General features: G+C 40.1%; 2 protein-coding genes across 3 annotated transcripts in view; one reads left to right on the top strand and one right to left on the bottom strand.

The window, feature by feature from the left end:
• The window catches only part of GALNTL6 (polypeptide N-acetylgalactosaminyltransferase like 6), a 1,391,757-nt gene that overhangs the window by 1,255,360 nt on the left and 114,505 nt on the right, over nt 1-21,892 (top strand). The gene's annotated exons all lie outside the window — the stretch shown is intronic.
• Nucleotides 22-1,155, bottom strand: LOC110137618 (GTP-binding nuclear protein Ran-like). The gene has a single exon (XM_070480691.1). The coding sequence runs from the start codon at nt 1,061-1,063 to the stop codon at nt 413-415; it is 651 nt and encodes a 216-aa protein (XP_070336792.1). The 5' UTR covers nt 1,064-1,155; the 3' UTR covers nt 22-412.

Genomic DNA, 21,892 nt, shown 5'->3' with positions numbered 1-21,892 from the left:
TATAATTCCAAAACAGGTGAGTTGTTTTTTGTTTTTTGTTTTTTTTTTTTTTTATATTTGAAATACAACTTTATTCTGATTCTAAACGAAAAGGAATGGGAATGACAGTAACAAACAAGATTCCACCTCTCAATATTGTCATGTGACTATAGCAGTCTTATATTTGAAACTCAAGGAGGAAACAACTGTGTTCCAAAACACCTAAATATGCAGGTCCAAAAAATGAAGGTTTTTTTTTTTTTTTTAACTGCCACATTCACTCCAAAGTCCATCCATCTCGTTCAGCATCCAAAGATTAAGCACACGTTCTGCTTAGCTATATAATAAAGTGGCAAACACGCTGCACCACTGACATCACAGGACAGTTGCCTATAAAACTAGACTTCTGCCGCTGGGCCCCAGCTTCACTTTCTCACCGGTCACCATCTTCATCCGGGAGAGCAGTTGTCTGAGCAACCTCTAAATCGTGCTCGTACTGTGCTGCCAAGGCTGGGTCCATGACCACCTCTGGCGGGGCAAGAGCAGGCATGGCGACAAACTCCAAGTTAGGGTCTCCAGTCAATTTTCTAGCAAGCCAGAGGAAGGGCTTTTCAAAGTTGTAGTTACTTTTGGCAGAAATGTCATAGTACTGAAGATTCTTCTTTCGGTGGAAGACAATTGACTTTGCCTTAACCTTTCTGTCCTTAATATCCACTTTGTTGCCACACAACACAATTGGGATGTTCTCACACACTCGTACCAGATCTCTATGCCAGTTAGGCACATTCTTGTAAGTAACTCTTGATGTTACGTCAAACATTATAATGGCACACTGAGCTTGTATATAATAGCCATCTCTCAGTCCACCAAATTTCTCCTGACCAGCTGTATCCCGTACATTGAACTTAATAGGTCCTCTGTTGGTATGGAACACAAGAGGATGGACCTCAACACCCAAGGTAGCTACATACTTCTTCTCAAATTCACCAGTCAGATGACGCTTCACGAATGTAGTTTTTCCAGTACCACCATCACCAACCAAAACAAGTTTGAACTGAACTTGGGGTTCTCCTTGGGCAGCCATCGCGATGTTACGCAGCTCGCGTCCCGGCGCCCTCACGGCTTCCGCGGCAGGGGAGAGAGGAGAACTCTCCGCCCAGAGGTCTCGGTAAACCGCCTCCTGCCGCTGCCTGGACCCCCCAACACCCGCCCCTCACAAGTGAGTTTTTTATCTGAAACTACTCAGGTTTCGTTTCCACCTGCTTGGACCATAAGTGCTCCTGAAATTATATACTTTATTACATATATTCTCAGTCGCTCAGTTGGGTCTGACTCTGTGACCCCTTGGACTGTGGTCCACCAGGCTCCTCTGCTCATGGGATGATCCAGGCAAGAATACTAGTGTGGATTGCCAGGCCCTTCTCCAGTCGAACCCGCTCTCCTGCTTTGGCAGGCAGATTCTTCAACCACTGAGCCATCCAGGAAGCCTTTATTACATATATATGCATGCATATATTCTGATATACACATATATGATATATAAATATATAATAGCATATCGAATTTCAGGATTTGTAAATGACAACATTTACTACAACATATGAAGATCAGATAATCAAAGCAAAATAAACTATGCAAAAGGTTTTCTTTTTTCCTTTATCCTTGTCGTTATTCATACAGAAGATAGTGACTCTCACAAAATTTACCACACCAAAATCTCAGTAAATATATCAGCTCTGTTAATTACCTCTATTATAAAGTCAAACCAATTCTTGCTAAAATAAAATGTATCCTGAATACAGTAAAAGTCAAACCTAATAGTCTAGCTAAACTTTTTTAATTTATGCATAAAAGAAATGTATAAAACTGGTTTTTATTCAACTGTAATAACCATATTCAGTGTGTTAACAGAAATGTTATGTTGTCTCCAAAGTGTCATAAAATAAATATCCCCAAAGAGAAACTCAGAAGACATGACTGCAGGCTTCAGGACATCTAGAATTTTCAATCTAATTGCTGGCAATAAACCTGGAAACACTATTTACTAAATCAGTGCTTCTTTTCACCATTATTGAAACACATCTAATTTCACACTTAGGCACTGTTTCCTCAAACTTCTGTACAGGTGCATTTATACCATTTATTCAATGATACAATGATTCAATGATACACAGATGCTAGGCCAAGTGCTTTACATGCATTATATATTTTAAAACCACAGCTCTAAGAAGTTGGTATTATTCTATTTTATAGATGAAGAAACTAAGTTTTAAAGATTTTTACATTAACTTTTTTAAGTTCTAAAGATTAAATAAACTACCTGGTGTTGCTTTCAGATGAAAATGCTCAGTTTGACTCAATTGCAGAGAATAGAGAAACATAAAATTGCCCCTTCACCCAAGTCATATCTGCCAACACCATTCCCAAGTTCACAGTTATATTGTTAGTCTCTAGCTAATGGTTCCACTCACTGAACAGAGGAGCGTGTCTTCATTATAGCCCAAGAGCATAGCCATGAACTCCGTGCTGACTCTGGCAAAATACTCCTGATATCAGATGTGGTCCAAAGCTGGAAGGAATTACAATAATTCCTTCCACTGGAAAAACAGAAAATTGCATTTGACTCCAGCAGTAAAGGAAAATATAGCATTGCTACATTTGCAATATCATCAGAACTCAAAGAACACTTTTTACTTTTCACAGTTCAAGAGTTTTTTTGGTTTTTATATTCTCTTAATTCATGAGTTCTTTAGGTTTAAAATGCTATTAAGAAAAAATCTGTATTGTACAAATAATAAATAGTGGAAAGGATGTAGAGAAAAGGGAACCTTCTTAATACTGCTGGTGGATTATAAATTGCTGCAGCCACTGAGGAAACCAATACGAACGGGTTCCTTAAAAAACAAAACATTAAGAGCTGCTATATGACCCAGCATTCCCACTCCTGGGCATGTATCTGGACAAAACTACAATTCAAGAAGATACACGCACCGCTGTATTCACAGCAGCACTATTTGAAATAGCTATGCTATGAAGACAACCTAAATGTCCACTGACAGAGGAATGGATAAAAATGCGATGCATATATATATATATAATAGAATGTTACTCAGCCATAAGAAAAAGAATGAAAAAAGATGTCATTTGCAGCAACATGGATCAACCTAGAGATTATCATAATAAATGAAATGTCAGACAAAAAGACAAGTACTGTATAGTATCACTTATATGTGGAATCTAAAAAAAAAAGAAAGCTACAAATGAACTTATTTATGAAACAGAAATAGACTCACAGACATAGAAAACAAGCTAGTTACCAGAGGGGTAAGCAGGGAAGGGATAAATTTGGAATTTAGGATTAACATACACACACTACTATACGTAAAATAAACAACAAGGACCTACTGTATAGCACAGGGAACTATATTCAATATCTTATAATAACCTAAGAATCACCTGAAACAATGTAAATCAACTATGCCTCAATTTTTTTTAATTTATTGAACTAGTATTTATTTGACTATACCAGGTCTTTAGGTGGGGCATGTGGGATCTATTAATAAATTCCCTGACCAAGGATTGAACCCAGGCTCCCTGCACTAGGAGCATGCACACCTAGCCACTGGACCACCAGGGAAGTCCTCATACTTTTTTAAAAAGTATTTAAAAAGAAAAAAAATGGAAAAAGAAAACCTGTATTAAAGAGATACCTGACTTTGAATAAAGAACCGGGTGTAGATAAAAGGACTGCAGGAAATCTGAGAGTTTGCAGAATGGACATCTGCATTCTACATCACAGGGGTATTTTTAAGACAAATATAAACTTAAACCTCTCACGTCGCTATCACTTCTATCTATTGCTTCTTTTCAGGGTGACCTGGGGTTTTATTACCCCACTTCCTCTTTCTCCCATTATCTGTCATTCCGAAGGTTATCATTGGAATGCAGCCCTGCTGTCTTTGTCTAGAAACCATGGAAGCACAGCTAGAGGTTCAGGACTACATTGCCCCAGGTTGTTTGGTGGGAATGCCAGATTCTTTGTCAACAGCTGTCTTATGGGGTCCCATTTCAGACACATCCCTCTGTCCTTCCCGCCACTGTGGGCTGACCTTGGGCTTGCTGTCCCTCTCTGTCAGAACTTGGAACATGAGGGGAACATACTCAAGCAGGTTTTGGCGGAATTCACATGGAAGATGATGAATATTTTCCATATGAGATAAATCAAAAGAACTGTCTACAAATAGCTCTGCTCAAAGGCATTTTAAAAAGTCAAAGAAAAATCAAATATCCATATTTGGAGAAAAAGTTAGTACTTCCCTAGTAGCTCAGTTGGTAACGTATCTGCCGGCAATACAGGAGACCCAGGTTCGATCCCTGGGTCGGAAAGTACCCTGGAGAAGGAAATGGCAACCTACTCCAGTACTCTTGCCTAGAGAATTCCAAGGACAGAACTGACCTTGGGGTCCCTATCTCTCTCTATTAGTACTTGGAACATATGGGGGGCATACTCAAGCAGGTTTTGGTGGAATTTGCATGGAAGACGAGGAATATTCTCCATATGAGATAAATCAAAAGAATTGTCTACAAATAGCTTTGTTCAATGACATTTTAAAATGGACTCTGTGGGAGAAGGCGAGGGTGGGATGTTTAGAGAGAACATCATCGAAACATGTATATTATCAAGCCCAGGTTGGATGCATGAGACAAGTGCTCAGGGCTGGTGCACTGGGAAGACCCAGAGCGATGGGGTGGGGAGGGAGGTAGGAGGGGGAATTGGGATGGGGAACACATGTAAATCCATGACTGATTCATGTCAATGTATGGCAAAACCCACTACAATATAGTAAAGTAATTAGCCTCCAACTAATAAAAATAAATGGAAAAAAAAGTCAAAGAAAAATCAAATATCTGTATTTGGAGAAATAGTCCATAAATTGTGATTAATTTTACCATGGGAAGCACTGTCAGATGCTCACTGGTCAGCCCTCCAGGCTTGGGAGCATGTACAAACAACTGAGAATTCACCAGTCTATTTCACACCATCATAAAGAAATTGTTTCAAGTCTGAAACTTAGAAACTCTCATTCAAAAGACTTCGGTCTAAAAAAAAAAGACTTTGGTCTGCATTTGTCATCAGGCATCTTTGCTTGCTGTTTGCACGTCAACCAAAGAATCATTTCACTGATGTTTACAAGATTCTGTGGCTGAATGAAAATACGTCCAGAGAAGTGTGTGTTAGTCTCTCAGTCTTCTCTGACTCTTTGTGACCATGGACTGTGTAGCCCGCCTCTGTCCATGGCGGCTCCTCTGTCCATGGAATTCTCCAGGCAAGAATACTGGAGTGGGTAGCCACTCCCTTCTCCAGAGGATCTTCCTGATCCAGGAATTGAACCCAGGTCTCCTGCATTGCAGGCAGATCCTTTACTGTCTGAGCCACTGAGAAAACCCAGGTGGGGGGCGGGGAACCTCTGCTTTATATCAAAAGGCTGAGTTTGGGGTCAGACTGTGTTGGCTATGAGGGCACCTCAGTTGTCTGTCTCTCTGAATATCTTTCCTTTTTCTAACATCTGGCGAGGTGAGATTTCATGCCATCACACAGAGACCAGCACAGCATACCACAAAAACGTTGCTGTGGTATTTCATGACACAGTCAAGGAAAAGAGCTCTCTAGAGAAATGATCCATCTGCCCTGTGCTCAGGCTCCAATCTCTTTTAATATGAATCTGAATTCTCACATGACCCAGAATTATCCAGCTGCCTTTCAAGTGTTGCTAGGTTACCAGCTGCCAGGGAGAAAAAAGCACCATTAAGTCAGACACTCAGCTAGCTCTTACTGATCATCTAATTTACATCAGGGCGGCATTCCAGGTACTCCGGTTGGAGTTGCACCTGGAAACAAAAGGGCTTCCCAGGTGGCATTAATGGTAAAGAACCCACCTGCCCATTCAGGAGATGTAAGAGATGCATGTTTAATCCCTGAGTCAGGAAGATCCCTTGGAGGAGGGCATGGTAACCCACTCCAAAGTCGTGCACGATTTAGTGACTGAACAACAGCAAGTGACCACCTCTGTCACAGGCTCTTGTCCTTCCCATGCGTTAAGCTTAAGGTTCGGATATGTAAGGAAATTATAACTTAACTCTCACAATCTTTCAGCCTTTATCAGTCAATAATTCATTCAGTGGGCATTTATTTATTGATTACAATGTGACAACTCTGAGCTAAGCTCTGAAAATTCAAAGATAAATGTGAAAAAAGGCACTCCAGTTGCCACCTGGAGAATTAATTTATTCCAATTTCTCAGTATTGTTTGGAACAGATGTTATTTCCATATTCACAGAAATAACTTAAGCATATACACAGGAACCTCTTCAGCAGCCTCCCTCCCTGTTCTTTTCTCCTCTTTCAACTGATCTCCAGTTTTTACTCATTTAATTCCCTGAGTCGCTTTATTTTCCCCTCCTAAAAGTTCACAATTGCTCCTAAGAACCAAACAAATCGAATTAGCGTACTGAATAATAAACCATGAAACTTTCCCTCAATTGTCTGCCTCACCTGTCTCCAGCTACACCGCAAACCAGATGAAGGAGTGCTTTCCTTTCCTTCCCAGAAAAGATGGAAACACATCCATCTATCACTGTCCTTGTTTATTGCAGAGATTTTTAGCTAACCAGACTTTGCTCTGTTCCTGAAAGTTTGAGTTTTTCCCTCTAAAATATTAATCAGAAACCTTAACCATGAATCCATGTGCCCTGCAAGCTAGACCCTGCAGAAACATGCAAGAAAGCCCCATACGAGCCTCCAGGTCAAGTACAACTGAGATGGGTATTTCACCCATGAAACATAAACATCAGATAAAGCAGAAAAGCACAAAAACTTGGGTTAAGCATCTCCTCTAGGGTGTCCCTGACGGCTTAGTGGTTAGGAAACCGCCTGCCAGTGCAGAGGACGCGGGTTTGATGCCTGATCCAAGAAGATCCCACGTGCTGTGCAGCATTAAGCCCATGCGCCACAACTACTGAAGCCTGTGCTCTTGAGAACCCCAACTACTAAGTTCGCGCCCCCAGAGCCACAAGAGAAGCCACCTCAATAAGAAGCCCACGCACTGCGGGGGCTACTAGAGGGTGGCCCCCGCTCACCACAACCAGAGAAAAGGCCATGCAGCATCAAAGACGCAGCACAGTCCAAAACAAACCTCCTCCAAAGTAAAACAGACAGAGGTACATTTATTCACAGTCTTCTCATGCAAGAGAAGACAAAGCTGTTCCTTCTGCATTTGGGTCCTCGAGTTGGGGCAAACTAGAGATGCATGGAGCACATCCACTTTGCATCCACCAGGAGTCCCAGCTTGGACTCCTTTAAACTGAAATGAGAGGGACTTCCCTGGTGGTCCAGGGGTTAAGATGTCACCTTCCAATTCAGGGGATACTGGTCTGATCCCTGGTTGGAGAGCTAAGATCCCACATGCCTTGTGACCAAAAAAAAAAAACAAAACAAAACATAAAACAGAAGCAATATTGTAACAAAGTCAATAAAGACTTTAAAAAAAATCTGAAATGAGAACCTGAAGATACCTGGAAGCTATCTTCATGCAGTCATAGAATCCTTCTGATTTTTTTACGATTTTTACTTGACTCTAGTATTACTTCACCCACACTGATCTGACATCAATTTTTAAACAATTCCATCTTTTAAACTCCTCAAATTAGTTTTGATATGAGCAACAACTCTTTCTATAACAATATTTCATCAATTCAAATGATACATCATCAAATTACATAATTATCCTTTTTTTAACTGGCATAATCCCATTTGGGAAGAAATGCACTGCCTTTGGGCTCTTTTTTCAAGATTTTTTATGTGGGCCATTTTTAAAGTCTTTACTGAATGTATTACAATATTGCTTCTGTTGTTTATGCTCTGGTTTTTTGGCCGTGAGGCTTGTGGGGTCATAGCTCCCTGACCAGGGATCAAACCTGAACCTTCTACATTGGAAGGTCACGCCCTAACCACTGGACCGCCAGGGAAGTCCCAAGTGCCCTTGAGAGACAGACACACGCAACTGCGAGCCAAGAATTCCAGTGGCTCCAGTACAGCCTGTATGCGGCGTGGGTCCACCTAATATGAATGCTATTTGCCATGTTTACTGAATGACTAGAGTGATGGTTTAGACATTAAATTGATGAAGCAGATTCAGACCTTGCTGTCAAAAACTCTCAATCTCATAAGAGACAGGGAAAGCCCGTGTTGCAAGGGCGGGGGCATTGCTGTCTCCGCACGGAGGCAAATCACCCGGCTCCGGGGTTCAGGTCTGGGGTGTCCTCACTCAGGTTCCCCAGTTCCCTGCTGTCTGTCCAGGGGGCTTACAGGTACACCCAGGTAACTGAGAGGCCAGTGTCATACAATGGCGAGGCAGGGTGGGGGCAGTCTCCATGCCCTTCCGTGTGACCCTTCCAGGCTGCACGCTTGTCCTACAGACCAGCTCTCAATCCAGTTTGCAGGTTCCCTTCTGTTCCCTTCTGTTCCCTTCCCTCGGGCCCCATCTTGTGTAGTCTCTCTGTTGTTGTTCAGTCGATAAATCATGTCCAACTCTTTGTGACCCCATGAACTGCAGCACACCAGGCTTGTCTGTCCAATACTATCTCCCTGAGTTTGCTTAAACTCATGTCCATTGAGTCAGTGATGCCATCCAACCATCTCATCCCCTGTTGCTCCCTTCTCTTGCCCTCAATTTTCCCCAGCATCAGGGTATTTCCCAATGAGTCAGCTCTTTGCATCAGGTGGCGAAAGTATTGGAGCTTCACCTTTAGTATCAGTCCTTCCAATGAATTTTTAGTGTCGACTTCCTTTAAGATTGACTGGTTTGATCTTCTGGCTGTCCAGGGGACTGTCAAGAGTCTTCTCCAGCACCACAGTTCAAAAGCATCAATTCTTTGGCAACTCAGCCTTCTTTATGGTCCAACTCTCACATGCATACATGACTACTGGAAAAACCATAGCATTGACTATAGGGACCTTTGTGGGCAAAGTAATGTCTCTAACCTGGGAGGGAAAAAAAAAAAAAAAAAAAACAGTCCTAAAATAAGCCTGGAAGGTTTCTTTGAATTTTTGATCTATGTGACTGTGACTAGGAAGAAAATGCCCCCAGAGAAAAAAATAGAAGATGGAAAACACACTGAACATAACAAACAAAATACTTTATACTGCCACACAGAAATAAACACAACAGCTCAAAGAGACTAAAATATGCCTGAGATTTTAATAGATGGCATCCACTTATTTTGCATCCCTTTCTGATTTTTAAAAGCTTCACATGGAGCTACCTGTGTTCCAAAGTCCTGGTCATTCTAGTCTTCCTATACTGGTAATAACTGTTATTTGGCCCTTTAGCAGGGAAAAGTAATGACTTAGCATTTAAAGGTCATTGAATTTAATTTCTTATTCCATTCACACTAATGCAAGGTAAAAATATAATTTCTACTTCATAACTGCAAAGGCAAGCCATTACCTAGTTAATATCAAAGCAAGGAGCAGAATTCAGGTTTGCTCTACAAACCATTAGCCTAATTTCTCTTAGCTGGAAAAAAGAATAGATTTTATGTCCTCTGTGCGAAAGTGGCTACTCTAATTCTCTGAAACCACTTTAAAAAAGAAACGCAGTTTCTTCCCAACTTAATTTTATCCAATATGGGGGCTGACAACTCCTGTTATGATTTAATGTGAAATTTAATATTTTACTGTCTTTAAAATGCAATGGCTATTCAATAAGATTTGCATGTACACAATAGAGACTAATCATTGATTACAGAACACTCAGCTTTTTATTCAAACAAGGTAACAGCCATCAATTTGGAATTTGCTAGAGTGCAGGAAACTACAGTCTAGAGCTTAGTCTCATTACAGAGCTTCTCAAGAACAAACATGGATTTTAATTATTTGTACTTAGAAAATCAAACTTGATAACCTCACTAAATTAGCAGAATTTAAAGCTTCCCAACATAGTATATTGACTTCCCTGGTGACTCAGATGGTAAAGAATTGGCCTGCAATGTAGGAGACCCAGGTTTGATCTCTAGGTTGGGAAGATCCACTGGAGAAGGGAATGACACCCCACTCCAGTATTCTTGTCTGGAGAATCCCATGGACAGAGGAGCCTGGCGGGCTACAGTCCATGGGGTCACAGGGTCGGACATGACTGAGTGATAAACATTTACTTAACACTTAACATAGTATTTCAGAGAAAGTGATGGCAACCCACTCCAGTACTCTTGCCTGGAAAATCCCATGGACGGAGGTGCCTGGTAGGCTGTGGTCCATGGGGTCTCTAAGAGTCGGACATGACTGAGCAACTTCACTTTCACTTTTCATTTTCATGCATTGGAGAAGGAAATGGCAACCCACTCCAGTGTTCTTGCCTGGAGAATCCCAAGGACAGGGGAGCCTGGTGGGCTTCCGTCTATGGGATCGCACAGAGGCACCGAGTCAGACACTACTGAGGTGACTTAGCAGCTTAGCAGTAACATAGTATGTAGCCATCAAAAAACTTTTAAGTGTATTTATGGTTCAACAATTGAATATTATACAATTATAATTTACACATTTAAACTGGAAAAGAAAGGTCTGCTCTTATAGAACACTCACAGCAACAACAAAAAAAGCATATTAAACAGGAATAGGAAAAAAAAACCTACTCTTGACAAAAGTATCAGATCTCTTACCCCCAACCACAGTGTATAAGGAAATTATCACATGCAGTAAGATCAATTCAGTGATGGGCTTTCCCTGGTCATCCAGCAGTTAAGACTCTGTGCTTCCAAGGCAGGGGGCACAGATTTGATTCCTGGTGAGAGAACTATGATCCCACATACCACGTGGTGCAGCCAATAATAATAAAGTCTTCATTAAGGAAAATATAATAATAACAAAATTATTTTTAAAAAAATATCAATTCATTGATGATAAATTGGGGCAGGAGACACGGGTTCAATCCCTGGTCCAGAAAGATCCCACATGCTGTGGAGCAACTAAGCACGTGGGGCACAACTATTGCGCCTATGCTCCAGAGCTGGGAGCCTCAGCTACTGAAGCTGCATGCTCTAGAGCCTGCGCTGCACAGAAAGAAAAGCCATCACAATGAGAGGTCCACGCGCCACGACGAGAGAGTATCCCCCTCTCTCCACAACTGGAGAGAGTCCACACAGCAATGAAGACCCAGCACAGCCAAAAAATAAAATACACTTTTAAAAAATAATCATATCTGTTTTAAAAAATTGATGGTAAATCAGGAGCAAGGGAAGACAGAATGTCCAGCTACAAGTCTTATTTAAAGTCACGAGACCTCAGTTGCCCAAAGTATTGGGGGGAAATCCTAAGAAGAAAACCAACAATCACTTGTTCGAAATAGTAGCAACAGAAATGACTGCCAGTGGCCAGAGCATCTCTGAACTGAGTCTGGCACCAAAGAGAGGCGGTGCATGGCAGACTGGGGGCAGGTCTGAGGAGGTCTATACAGACCAGCCATGTTTGCAGGAAGCAGGCTGTTAGTGAGGTAGAATGGAGGAAAAATACTCAATATCCAAGCAGCCCTACAGCGGCTAGTTCCTGTTGGATGCGGCCAATAAAGGCTAAATGAATTCACTCACACACAAAATCCTGTGTCATAAAGTGAATACTTACTGTCATTGTTAAGAAGGACACACCCTACTCAAAGATTAATTATAACCTTTTCAAGGAAATAGCATATTAAAATATTGTAAGAAGAAAAGGAAGAAAAGATCAGGAATGGTCATCAAAATCATGCTACTGTACATATGTTATAAATTCTTCTAAGAGGTTAATGAAGTCATTGATTCTGTAAAACAATGTGACATGCTGAACTTGGTGAGATTAAGCAAAATATTGAAAGAAAGCAGGAGATAAAAAAAAAATAAGCAGCAGCAATTGGGATACAATGAAAAAGTCAAAAAATGAAGGTCACATTGAAAGCAACAAAAAAAGAAAAAGGAGTGTACTGAAAATATAGAGGGACACAAAAGATAAGATTGAGAAAAAGGAACAAAATGAAATTAAAATGAACCAAGTTAAAAGTGGGGCTTCCCTGGTAGCTCAGCTGGTAAAGAATCCACCTGCAATGCAGGAGAGCCCGATTCAGTCCCTGGGTCAGGAAGATCCGCTGGAGAAAGGCATGGCTACCCACTCCAGTATTCTTGGGCTTCCCTGGTGGCTCAGCTGGAAAAGAATCCGCCTGCAATGCGGGAGACCTGGTTCGATCCCTGGGTTGGGAAGATCCCCTGGAGAAGGGAAAGGCTACCCACTCCAGTATTCTTGCCCAGAGAGTCCCCATGGACAGAGGAGCCACGTGGGCTATAGCCCACGGGGTCACAAAGAGTCAGACACAACTGAGTGGCCAAGTACAGCACAAGTTAAAAGTAGTAGAGTGGAATGATATGGAGGATAAAGGAGCTCACATTAGTGTTAAAAGGAAAAGAGGTAAATTAATGTATTTCAAAACCTAGGAGATACAGCTAAAGCAGTGTTCAGAAGAAAAGGTAAATTCTTTTCAGAAGAAAAGGTAAATTCTTAAATTCCTACATCAACGTAAAAAAGAATAAAAAATAAATAAACTAAACATCCATATTCAGTTGGCAAATACAAAATAAAATAAATCTAAGGAAATATTAATAAGCACTTGAAAAATCAATAATTTATAAAACCTAAAACTAGTAGTGCAATAGCTGATTCTTTAGAACCAAAAATAAATCACTAATAAGAGATATAGATAGGTATGGAGACAGATTAAATTAATTAGAAAATAGTTAATTAACATTTATTAGAAAAAGAATACATAAACTCTGACTGGAGAAGGAAATGGCAACCCACTCCAGTATTCTTGCCTGGAGAATGCCATGGACAGAGGAGCCTGGCAGGCTCCTCATGGGGAGCAAGAGTTGGACACGACTTAGCAACTACACCACCACCACCACCATATATAAACTCTGAAACAACCTAAATGTCCAGTGACAGATGAATGGAAAAAGACAATGTGGTACACATACACAATAGAATATTAATCAGCCATAAAAAAGAATAAAATAATGCTGTATGACCGACATGGATGGACCTAGAGACCATCATACTAAGTAAGTTAGAGAGTGAAAGACAAACACCATGTGATATCGCTTCTATGTGGGATCTAAAAAAGGGTGCAAATGAGTTTCTCTGCTAAGCAGAAATAGACTCAGAGACATAGGAAATAAGCTCATGGTTAACAAAGAGGAAAGTAGGGAAGAGATAAATTAGGAGTTTGGGATAACACATACCCACCACTATATATAAAATAGATAACCAATAAGGACCTACTGCATAGCACAGGGAACTCTACTCAATATTTCATAATAAACTCTAATGGGAAAGAATCTGAAAAAGAATAAATATACGTATATGTATAACAATCGCTGTGCTGTACACCTAAAACTAACACAACATTGTAAATCAACTACACTTCAATAAGTAAAATAAAAATTTTTTTAATGGATAAAAAAAATTTCAGAAATTTAAATAATCATAAGAGATTATTCTGCTCAATTCTATGCAAATACAATTAAGATTACGGGGGAAATGGATGATTTTTAACAAAATATAAATGACAAAACTGACTTCCAAAAAAAAATCTGAACTGACTATATTCATTTTCCATCACTACATAACAAATTACCAGAAACTCAGTGGCTTAAAATAACAGAATTTTCCCACAGCCTCTGGATCTTAATCCAGCATCTCCCAACAGGGCCTCTGCTAAGGAGCTCACAGGGCGGAGATCAAATTTTCGGCCAGCTCCATCCTCTGGAAGCTCAGCCAGCAAAGATCGGATCCCAAGTTGACCCAGCGTGTTGGCAGGACCCATCTCTGTGGCGGTGGGCAGAGCCCCCAGGGCATTGCTGGTTGTTGTCTGGACAGGACTTTCACCAGCAAGAAGCCCCGCCTCTGGTGCTCACCCTGAGATCTCCTCTCTGGTCCTCTCATAACAGGGCAACCTTCTTCACACATCACATCCCCATATCTCTGCCTTCAGGAAGGGCTTTTTAGACTCACTTGTGAGGTCAGGCCTCCCAGGACAACCTCCCTTCTGATTAACTCCACTTCAGTTGCTAAGTCATGTTAAGACCCTGTGTGACCCCATGGACTGCAGCACACCAGGCTTCCCTGTCCTTCACTATCTCCCGGAGTTTGCTCAAACTCATGACTATTGAGTCGGTGGTGCCATCCAACCATCTCATCCTCTGTCATCCCCTTCTCCTCCTGCCTTCAATATTCCCTAGGATCAGGGTCTCTTCCAGTGAGTCGGCTCTTTGAATCAGGTGGCCAAAGTACTGGAGCTTCAGCTTCAGCATCATTCCTTCCAATGAATATTCAGAGTTGATTTCCTTTAGGATTGACTGGTTTGATCTCCTTGCTATCCAAGGGACTCTCAAGATTAACTCAAAGTCAACTAAACTAGGACCATGATTATATGCACAAAACCCCTTCACCTTTGTCATAACGTCACCTAAATCAAGCGATGAAACCATCACACTCACACACCTGCCTATACTCAAAGGCAAGAGATTATTATACAAGGACATTAGTACTATGGAGTGGGAATTTGGGGTCCATTTCAGAATTTCTGCCTACTGACACTGCCCAATGACCATAGAAGAATTAGAGAAAATTGTCAAAAAGCTACCTCTGATGAAAATAAAGCACTAGACCAGATTAGTTTCCTTCAAACTTTGAAGGAACACATCCCGCAATGGTTTTCAAAAACTGTTCCCTAATAACAAAAAAGATATATTTCAAATTGATTATACAGCTAGAATAACATTGAAAACAAAACCTGACCAAGATCACACACACACACACACACACACACACACACACACAGACAAACCAGAAAAGTGCAGACACATATAAATACTAGCATTAAAAATAATAAAGATCACACAACAGAGTAACTATTCAAAGGCTAACATACCAAAGTAAGTACAGTTCTAGGAATTTCCCCATTAGCTGATTTCATGTTATTTAAGATTATTAAGAGGACTTCCCTGATGGTCCAGTGGCTAAGACTCTGTGCTCCCAATGCAGAGGGCCTGGGTTCAATTCCTGGTGAGGGAACTAGATACCACATGCCACAATTAAAAGATCCCACATGCTGCAACTAAGACCCAGAGCAGCCAAATAGATAAATCATTTTTTAAAAAATTATTCTGAAGATAGCAGTCAATTCAGTTAGACAAGAGATAATATAAGAGATATAATAACCAGAAAGGAGGAGAGAAATTTTTCACTAATTGCAAATGGTATTACCATATACCTACCAGAACAATTCACGTTGAACCAACTGAAAAACTATTATGAATAATAAGAAATTCAGTAAGTTGCTTGGATAAAACATGTCTGTGTGTATCTGTGTAAATATACAGAAAATGATAGCTTTATATATGCAAACAACCACCTAAGGGAAATCACTATTTACAACACTAGGGAAAAACCAACAAGGAATAAACTTAAATGTCTATATCTCTAGGAAGAAATGTTATAATTTTACTGAGGGATATACAAAAAGCCTTGAGTAAATGAAAATTCATAATGAAGACTGTTCTCCCTAAATTCATGTGTGCTGTGTGCTTAGTCACTCAGTGGTGTCCAACTCTTTGCAACCCCATGGACTGTAGCCCACCAGTCTCCTCTATCCATGGGATTTCCCAGGCAACAATACTGGCGTGGTTGCCATGCCCTTCTCCAGGAGATCTTCCCAACCAAGGGATTGAACGCAGGTCTCCCGCATTGCAGGCAGGATTCCCTTACTGAGTTATCAGGGAGACCTCCTCCGTAAGTATACTCATATTTTAATGCCATCCCAGTAAAAATGGTGACTTGGATTTTGGACGATGGTGGGGGTGTTAAACAGGGAACTAGTTATGCTTTTAATTCATAATGGAAAACAAACAGAATAAAAAAAATTCTGGGGGGAAAGGTAATGGGGGCTAACATAGATAATCAAATATAGAAATTAGACAGAGATATCTATGGCACAGAATTTGAATAGATCCAGATAATATGGGAATATAGCATAAGAGGAAGTAAACATTTCAAATCAAAAGGAAGACAGCAGACTCCTCAATAAATAGTGTGACACAACTACTTATCTGGAAAAAATTAAAGATGAATCCTGAGTGTGAAATGACACATGCACATGGATATTTATCTCAAGAAATATTGTTTTTACTGATGAAAAATGAAAAAAATACAAATATCCATCCTAGGGCTTGCAATGGCTCAAACAGTAAAGACTTTACCTGCCAACGAAGGAGACCCAAGAGACGCAATTTTGATCCCTGGGTCAAGAAGATCCTCTGGAGAAGGAAATGGAAACCCACTCCAGTATTCTTGCCTGGGAAATCCCACATACAGAGGAGTTTGGTGGGCTACAGCCCACGGGGTCGAATTGTCAGACAAGACTGAGTGACTGAACACACATCCTAGTGTACTAATTAATCATTATTTACCTATACTACGAACTACAGAATAGCTTTTGAAAAGAATGCAACAGTTGTATTTTTACTAATTATCACTGGATATTATTATGTTGTTATTACATTATTATATTATAAACTATTATATTACATATTATTATAATATTACATATTAAGTGAAAAGGGGCAAGGTATACACATATGTGTAAAAATAAATATGGAGGGGAGATAAATTTTGTTATTTATGTTTAATAATTCATATATATAACATGTCACATAGTATAATGTACGCACTTCTAAAATGACAATATTAGCTCCATATGCAGACAGATGTATGTTGTCACAGATGGATTCACATATCCAGGAAATATTTACTGAGAGCCTATTGTATGCCAGACACTGAGAATGTAATTGTCAAGAGAAGTGACAAGTTCTCTGTCTCAAAAATGAGGAGAGACAGAGCATAAATAAATAAGTGAATAAACAGGAAAATTTCTAATGTTGGTAAGTAGTAAAAGGAGTTCAATTGGCCAATATTACAAAGTAGGAGCTCCAGAGAAAAATGGTTGTATTTGGGATAATGGTTTTAAAATATTGGATCGGCCAAAATGTATGCTACGGTTTTCCAGTAAGATGGGACAGAAACCTGACCAAACTTTTTGGCCGGCCCGATATTTGCATCAGTGCCCAAGACAGAGGGCTTCCCAGGTGGCTCAGTGGTGAAGAACCTGCCTGCAATGCAGGAGACGTGGGTTTGATCCCTGGGTCCAGAAAATCCCCTGGAGAAGGGAATGGGAACCCACTCCTGTATGCTTGCCTGGAGAATCCCATGCCCAGAGGAGCCTGGCGGGCTACAGGCCACGGGGTCACAAAGAGTAAAACACAGCTGAGGAACTAAACAACAAAACCAACAACCCAAGGTGGGTGATGGGGTGTGGATGCGGTGCTTCCTGGCCTCGTCCCCACTCCTCCAACCCTGTGTCTCTGATGCAGCCATCGCCGTGGCCCCGTGTGCAGCGAATGCTCCGAGTCACAGGACCCACAGATTCACAGAAGAAACTACAAAACTGTGACACGCCAGCGTCCCAAAGGGAGACGGTGGTTCCCCAGGTCCCTGACCCCAAGCTGGTCCCCCGGCCCCCACAATCATTCATTTTCACACTCTCGTTCCCAAGTCAAGCCTCCAGCACAGTGGCAGAGAAACCACAGCTTTAATTAATAAACATTTCTCACTTTCTCCACAGTTGTCCAAAAGTCAAAAACCTCCCAGAGTGTTTAATTTATACTCTTGAAATAGTTTACCTGACACCCTAGAAGGGTATGACTCAATCTCATCTGTTTTTCCCTTAAGCTATCTCTATATAAACTCTCATGATGATGCTTTGTACAAATGGTTTTGTTAGAAAAAAATTCAGTCTTATAAAATGTACTCTTTAGAAATCCTGTTTATGCCAAGGATGATTCTAAAATATTTTATACACCTCCTCATTGCTTTTATGAGACGGCTATATCAAAAAACCTCTCCTTACTTCTGAGTCTGCGAATACCTCCAAGTGTACTTGCGTTTTGCATCTAAAATGTGACAGAAGCCTTTTTATGGCACACCATGTAACCTCGCATACACAAGAAAATATCTGGAGATGTTCCTATGGGGTTTCTTCCCCTATGATATTGAGCCTATGGGACATAAAAATAACCATTCTAATTCAACATGCCCAGAATTGATCTTCTAAAGAAAATATTAAAATGACTCTAAACTCATTCAGAAACTCAAAGATAAACAGAAACAGCTGCTAAATGTCTCACAAGCCAGTCTGAGATTCATTTCATTTACCCAACAAAAGGTACCTCAGGTGAAACAGAGCATTTTCAAGTTAAATTTTATGTCCATTGGCTAGAAGCCTAGAGGCAAGTCTAAATTCCTTCCACTGTTACATCTTTTATGTCTTATGGCACTTTCCTAATCCCCTGTTTAATTTTATTTTAGTGTTTATAGATAGCTATAAAGAGAGCAAGATATACCAATTTACAAAGACGTCAGTATCTGGGTTCAGGTCAATTTCACTTCCTACTGAAGTCTTCTTCTAATATTGAGATTTCTAAGAATTTTTGTATTTTTTTTCAGTTGCCATTATCCTTAATTAGAAAAACAAAATAAATCTAATTGCTTTAATGTCTTAGTTCACTTCCCTACAAAACTTCAAGAGATATAAGTATAGAAAATTTTAAAAAATAAATAAATAAACCTCTCCATACACTTCCCAAGCCCAAATCCTAATGACAATACAGTAAGTCCTTTACATATGATTGAGTACCATTCCAAGAGTGCATTCAGTTCAGTTCAGTTGCTCAGTCCTGTCCAACTGTTTGCAACCCTATGGACTGCAGCATGCCAGGCTTCCCTGTCCATCACCAACTCCCAGAGCTTACTCAAACTCATGTCCATCGAGTCAGTGATGCCATCCAACAATCTCATCCTCTGTCGTCCCCTTCTTCCCCCATCTTCAATCTTTCCCAGCATCAGGATCTTTTCCAGTCAGTCAGTTCTTTGTATCAGGTGGCCAAAGTATTGGAGTTTCAGCTTCAGCATCAGGCCTTCCAATGGATATTCAGGGCTCATTTCCTTTAAGATGGACTGGTTGGATCTCCTTGCTGTCCAAAGGACTCTCAAGAGCCTTCTCCAACACCACAGTTGAAAGGCATCAATTCTTTGATGCTCAGCTTTCTTTCTAGTCCAACTCTCACATCCATCCATGACTACTGGAAAAACCAAAGCCTTGACTAGACGGACCTTTGCTGGCAAAGTAATGTCTCTGCTTTTTAGCATGCTGTCTAGGTTGGTCATACCTTTCTTCCAAGGAGCAAGTGTCTTAATTTCATGACTGCAATCACCATCTGCAGTAATTTGGAGCCCCCCAAAAATAAAGTCTCTTACTGTTTCCATTGTTTCCCCATCTACTTGTCATGAAGTGATGGGACCGGATGCCATGATCTTAGTTTTCTGAATGTTGAGTTTTAAGCCAACGTTTTCACTCTCCTCTTTCACTTTCATCAAGAGGCTCTTTAGTTCTTCGCTTTCTGCCATAAGGGTGCTATCATCTACATATCTGAGGTTATTGATATTTCTCCTGGAAATCTTGATTCTAGCTGTGATTCACACAGTCAAAGGCTTTGGCATAGTCAATAAAGCAGATGTTTTTTCTGGAACTCTCTTGTTTTTTAGATGATCCAATAGATGTTGGCAATTTGATCTCTGGCTCCTCTGCCTTTTCTAAATCCATCTTGAACATCTGAAAGGCCATGGTTCATGTACTGTTGAAACCTGGCTTGGAGAATTTTGAGCATTACTTTACTAGCGTGTGAGATGAGTGTAGTTGTGCAGTAGTTTGAACATTCTTTGGCATTGCCTTTCTTTGGGATTGGAATGAAAACTGATCTTTCCCCGTGCTGTGCCACTGCTGAGTTTTCCAAATTTGCTGGCATATTGAATGCAGCACTTTCACAGCATCATATTTAGGATTTGAAAGAGCTCAACTGGAATTCCATCACCTCCACTAGCTTTGTTTGTAGTGATGCTTCCTAAGGCCTACTTGATTTTGCATTCCAGGATGTCTGACCTGTGAGTGTGTCAGTGTGAGTGGTCACACCATCATGGTTATCTGGGTCATGAAGACCTTTTTTGTATAGTTCTTTGTATTCTTGCCACCTCTTAATATCTTCTGCTTTTGTCAGGTCCATACCACTTCTGTCCTTTATTGTGCCCATCTTTGCATGAAATGTTCCCTTGGTATATCTAATTTTCTTGAAGAGATCTCTAGCATTTCCCATTCTATTGTTTTCTCAATTTCTTTGCATTGATCACTGACAAAGGCTTTCTTATCTCTCCTTGATATTTTTTGGAACTCTGCATTCAAATGGGTATATCTTTCCTTTTCTCCTTTGCCTTTAGCTTCTCTTCTTTTCTCAGCTATTTGTAAGGGCTTCGCAGATAACCATTTTACTCTTTTGCATGTAAGTCCAATTTGTTTGTAAATCCAACAAGGTTGGTCTAGGTATACAATTAACACAATTGGCTAATAGTACTGTACTGTAATATTTGGGTATTTCTCTAAAGAAAAGAAGTTGTTCCACTACAGAAATCCAATCTTAAAGAGCTTTAAGGGAACTTTTATTTATTTTTAGCAGATGGTAAAGCCAGAAAATTAAAGCAATAGACTTAAAATCTAGAGGCATATATAAACAATGGTAAAAAGCAAACACTTTGCTTCTACTGCACCTACTAAGTTATAGAATAATGAGTTAGGGGAAATCAGGGATTGTGTCTTTAAACCATAGTGTTGGGTTGACCAAAAACTTCATTTGAGTTTTTCCATAACATTTTATGGAAATGAACTTCTTGGTCAACCCAATATTTTTACCTAAAGAAGCACTCTTGCATTCCAATCCATTCTTTCTGTCCCAAGAATTAATGTTTCAAATAAACCAAAAAAGTGATATATATGTTTTTATGTTCCACCTCAATCACTGTTTTTAAGAGTGTACTGTTACAGAGAACACAAACGTCACGTCTTAAAAACAGTGATCTTCTGAACAACATACCCTCTGAAACCCTACCACCCCATCCAGACCTCTTGAAGCTCATTAAATGCAGATAGTTAGGGCATGATTTTTTTTTTTTATACTGACATAGCAGAGCATTTCTTACTTTGAAAAATCTTAAGCAGATGGCCCAAAAACAAGAGCTCACCTCTTGAGACTAGAAACCACCGTGTCCTCAATAAAGACTGCGGATACATTACTTAGTTTCTGCTTTTATTATATTCTGGTCAACAAATAGAAAAAGAAAGTCAGGCCAAGGTCAAAATAAACTATCCTTTTTTCCTCTCACTCTCAAAGGACAACCTCAAAGTCCAGGTTTCTAAGAATAAAGCAAAGCAATTGTGTACACGTACCTTTCCACTGTTGCCCTTTTTAAATCAAGGCAGGTCAAAAAGTGCAGCTTTTATAACATTCAGCCTGAAAAAAGTAGTTTAATAACAGACATGACCTTTTCAATATCTACACACTAAAAATAAAGCTTTTTAAGTTAACAACCCTAATTTCCAGATAGATGATAAAGCAGTTGATTAGCTAATCTTAAGAAGTTTTTCAAACTTAACCCATCCAAGTCATACCACACAACTAGAAAACTATTTTCCAGACCCAGATACTTATTATTTATTTAAAACGTGCTATAGTTTTAATGTCAACCATTTCTTCACATCTTAATAAACTAGCTACAAATGAAAATAAGCTCAAGATAGCTTATTACCTTTTTTAATTTTAATTTTATTGGAGTACTTGCATGTGTGCTAAGTCACTTCAGTCATGTCTGACTCTTTCCAACACTATGGACTGTAGC

Source organism: Odocoileus virginianus, chromosome 18 (assembly GCF_023699985.2).
Source record: "Odocoileus virginianus isolate 20LAN1187 ecotype Illinois chromosome 18, Ovbor_1.2, whole genome shotgun sequence".
NCBI lineage: Eukaryota > Metazoa > Chordata > Mammalia > Artiodactyla > Cervidae > Odocoileus > Odocoileus virginianus.
Note: the sequence above shows the minus strand (reverse complement) of the source record. Positions and strands in the feature narration are given on the sequence as shown.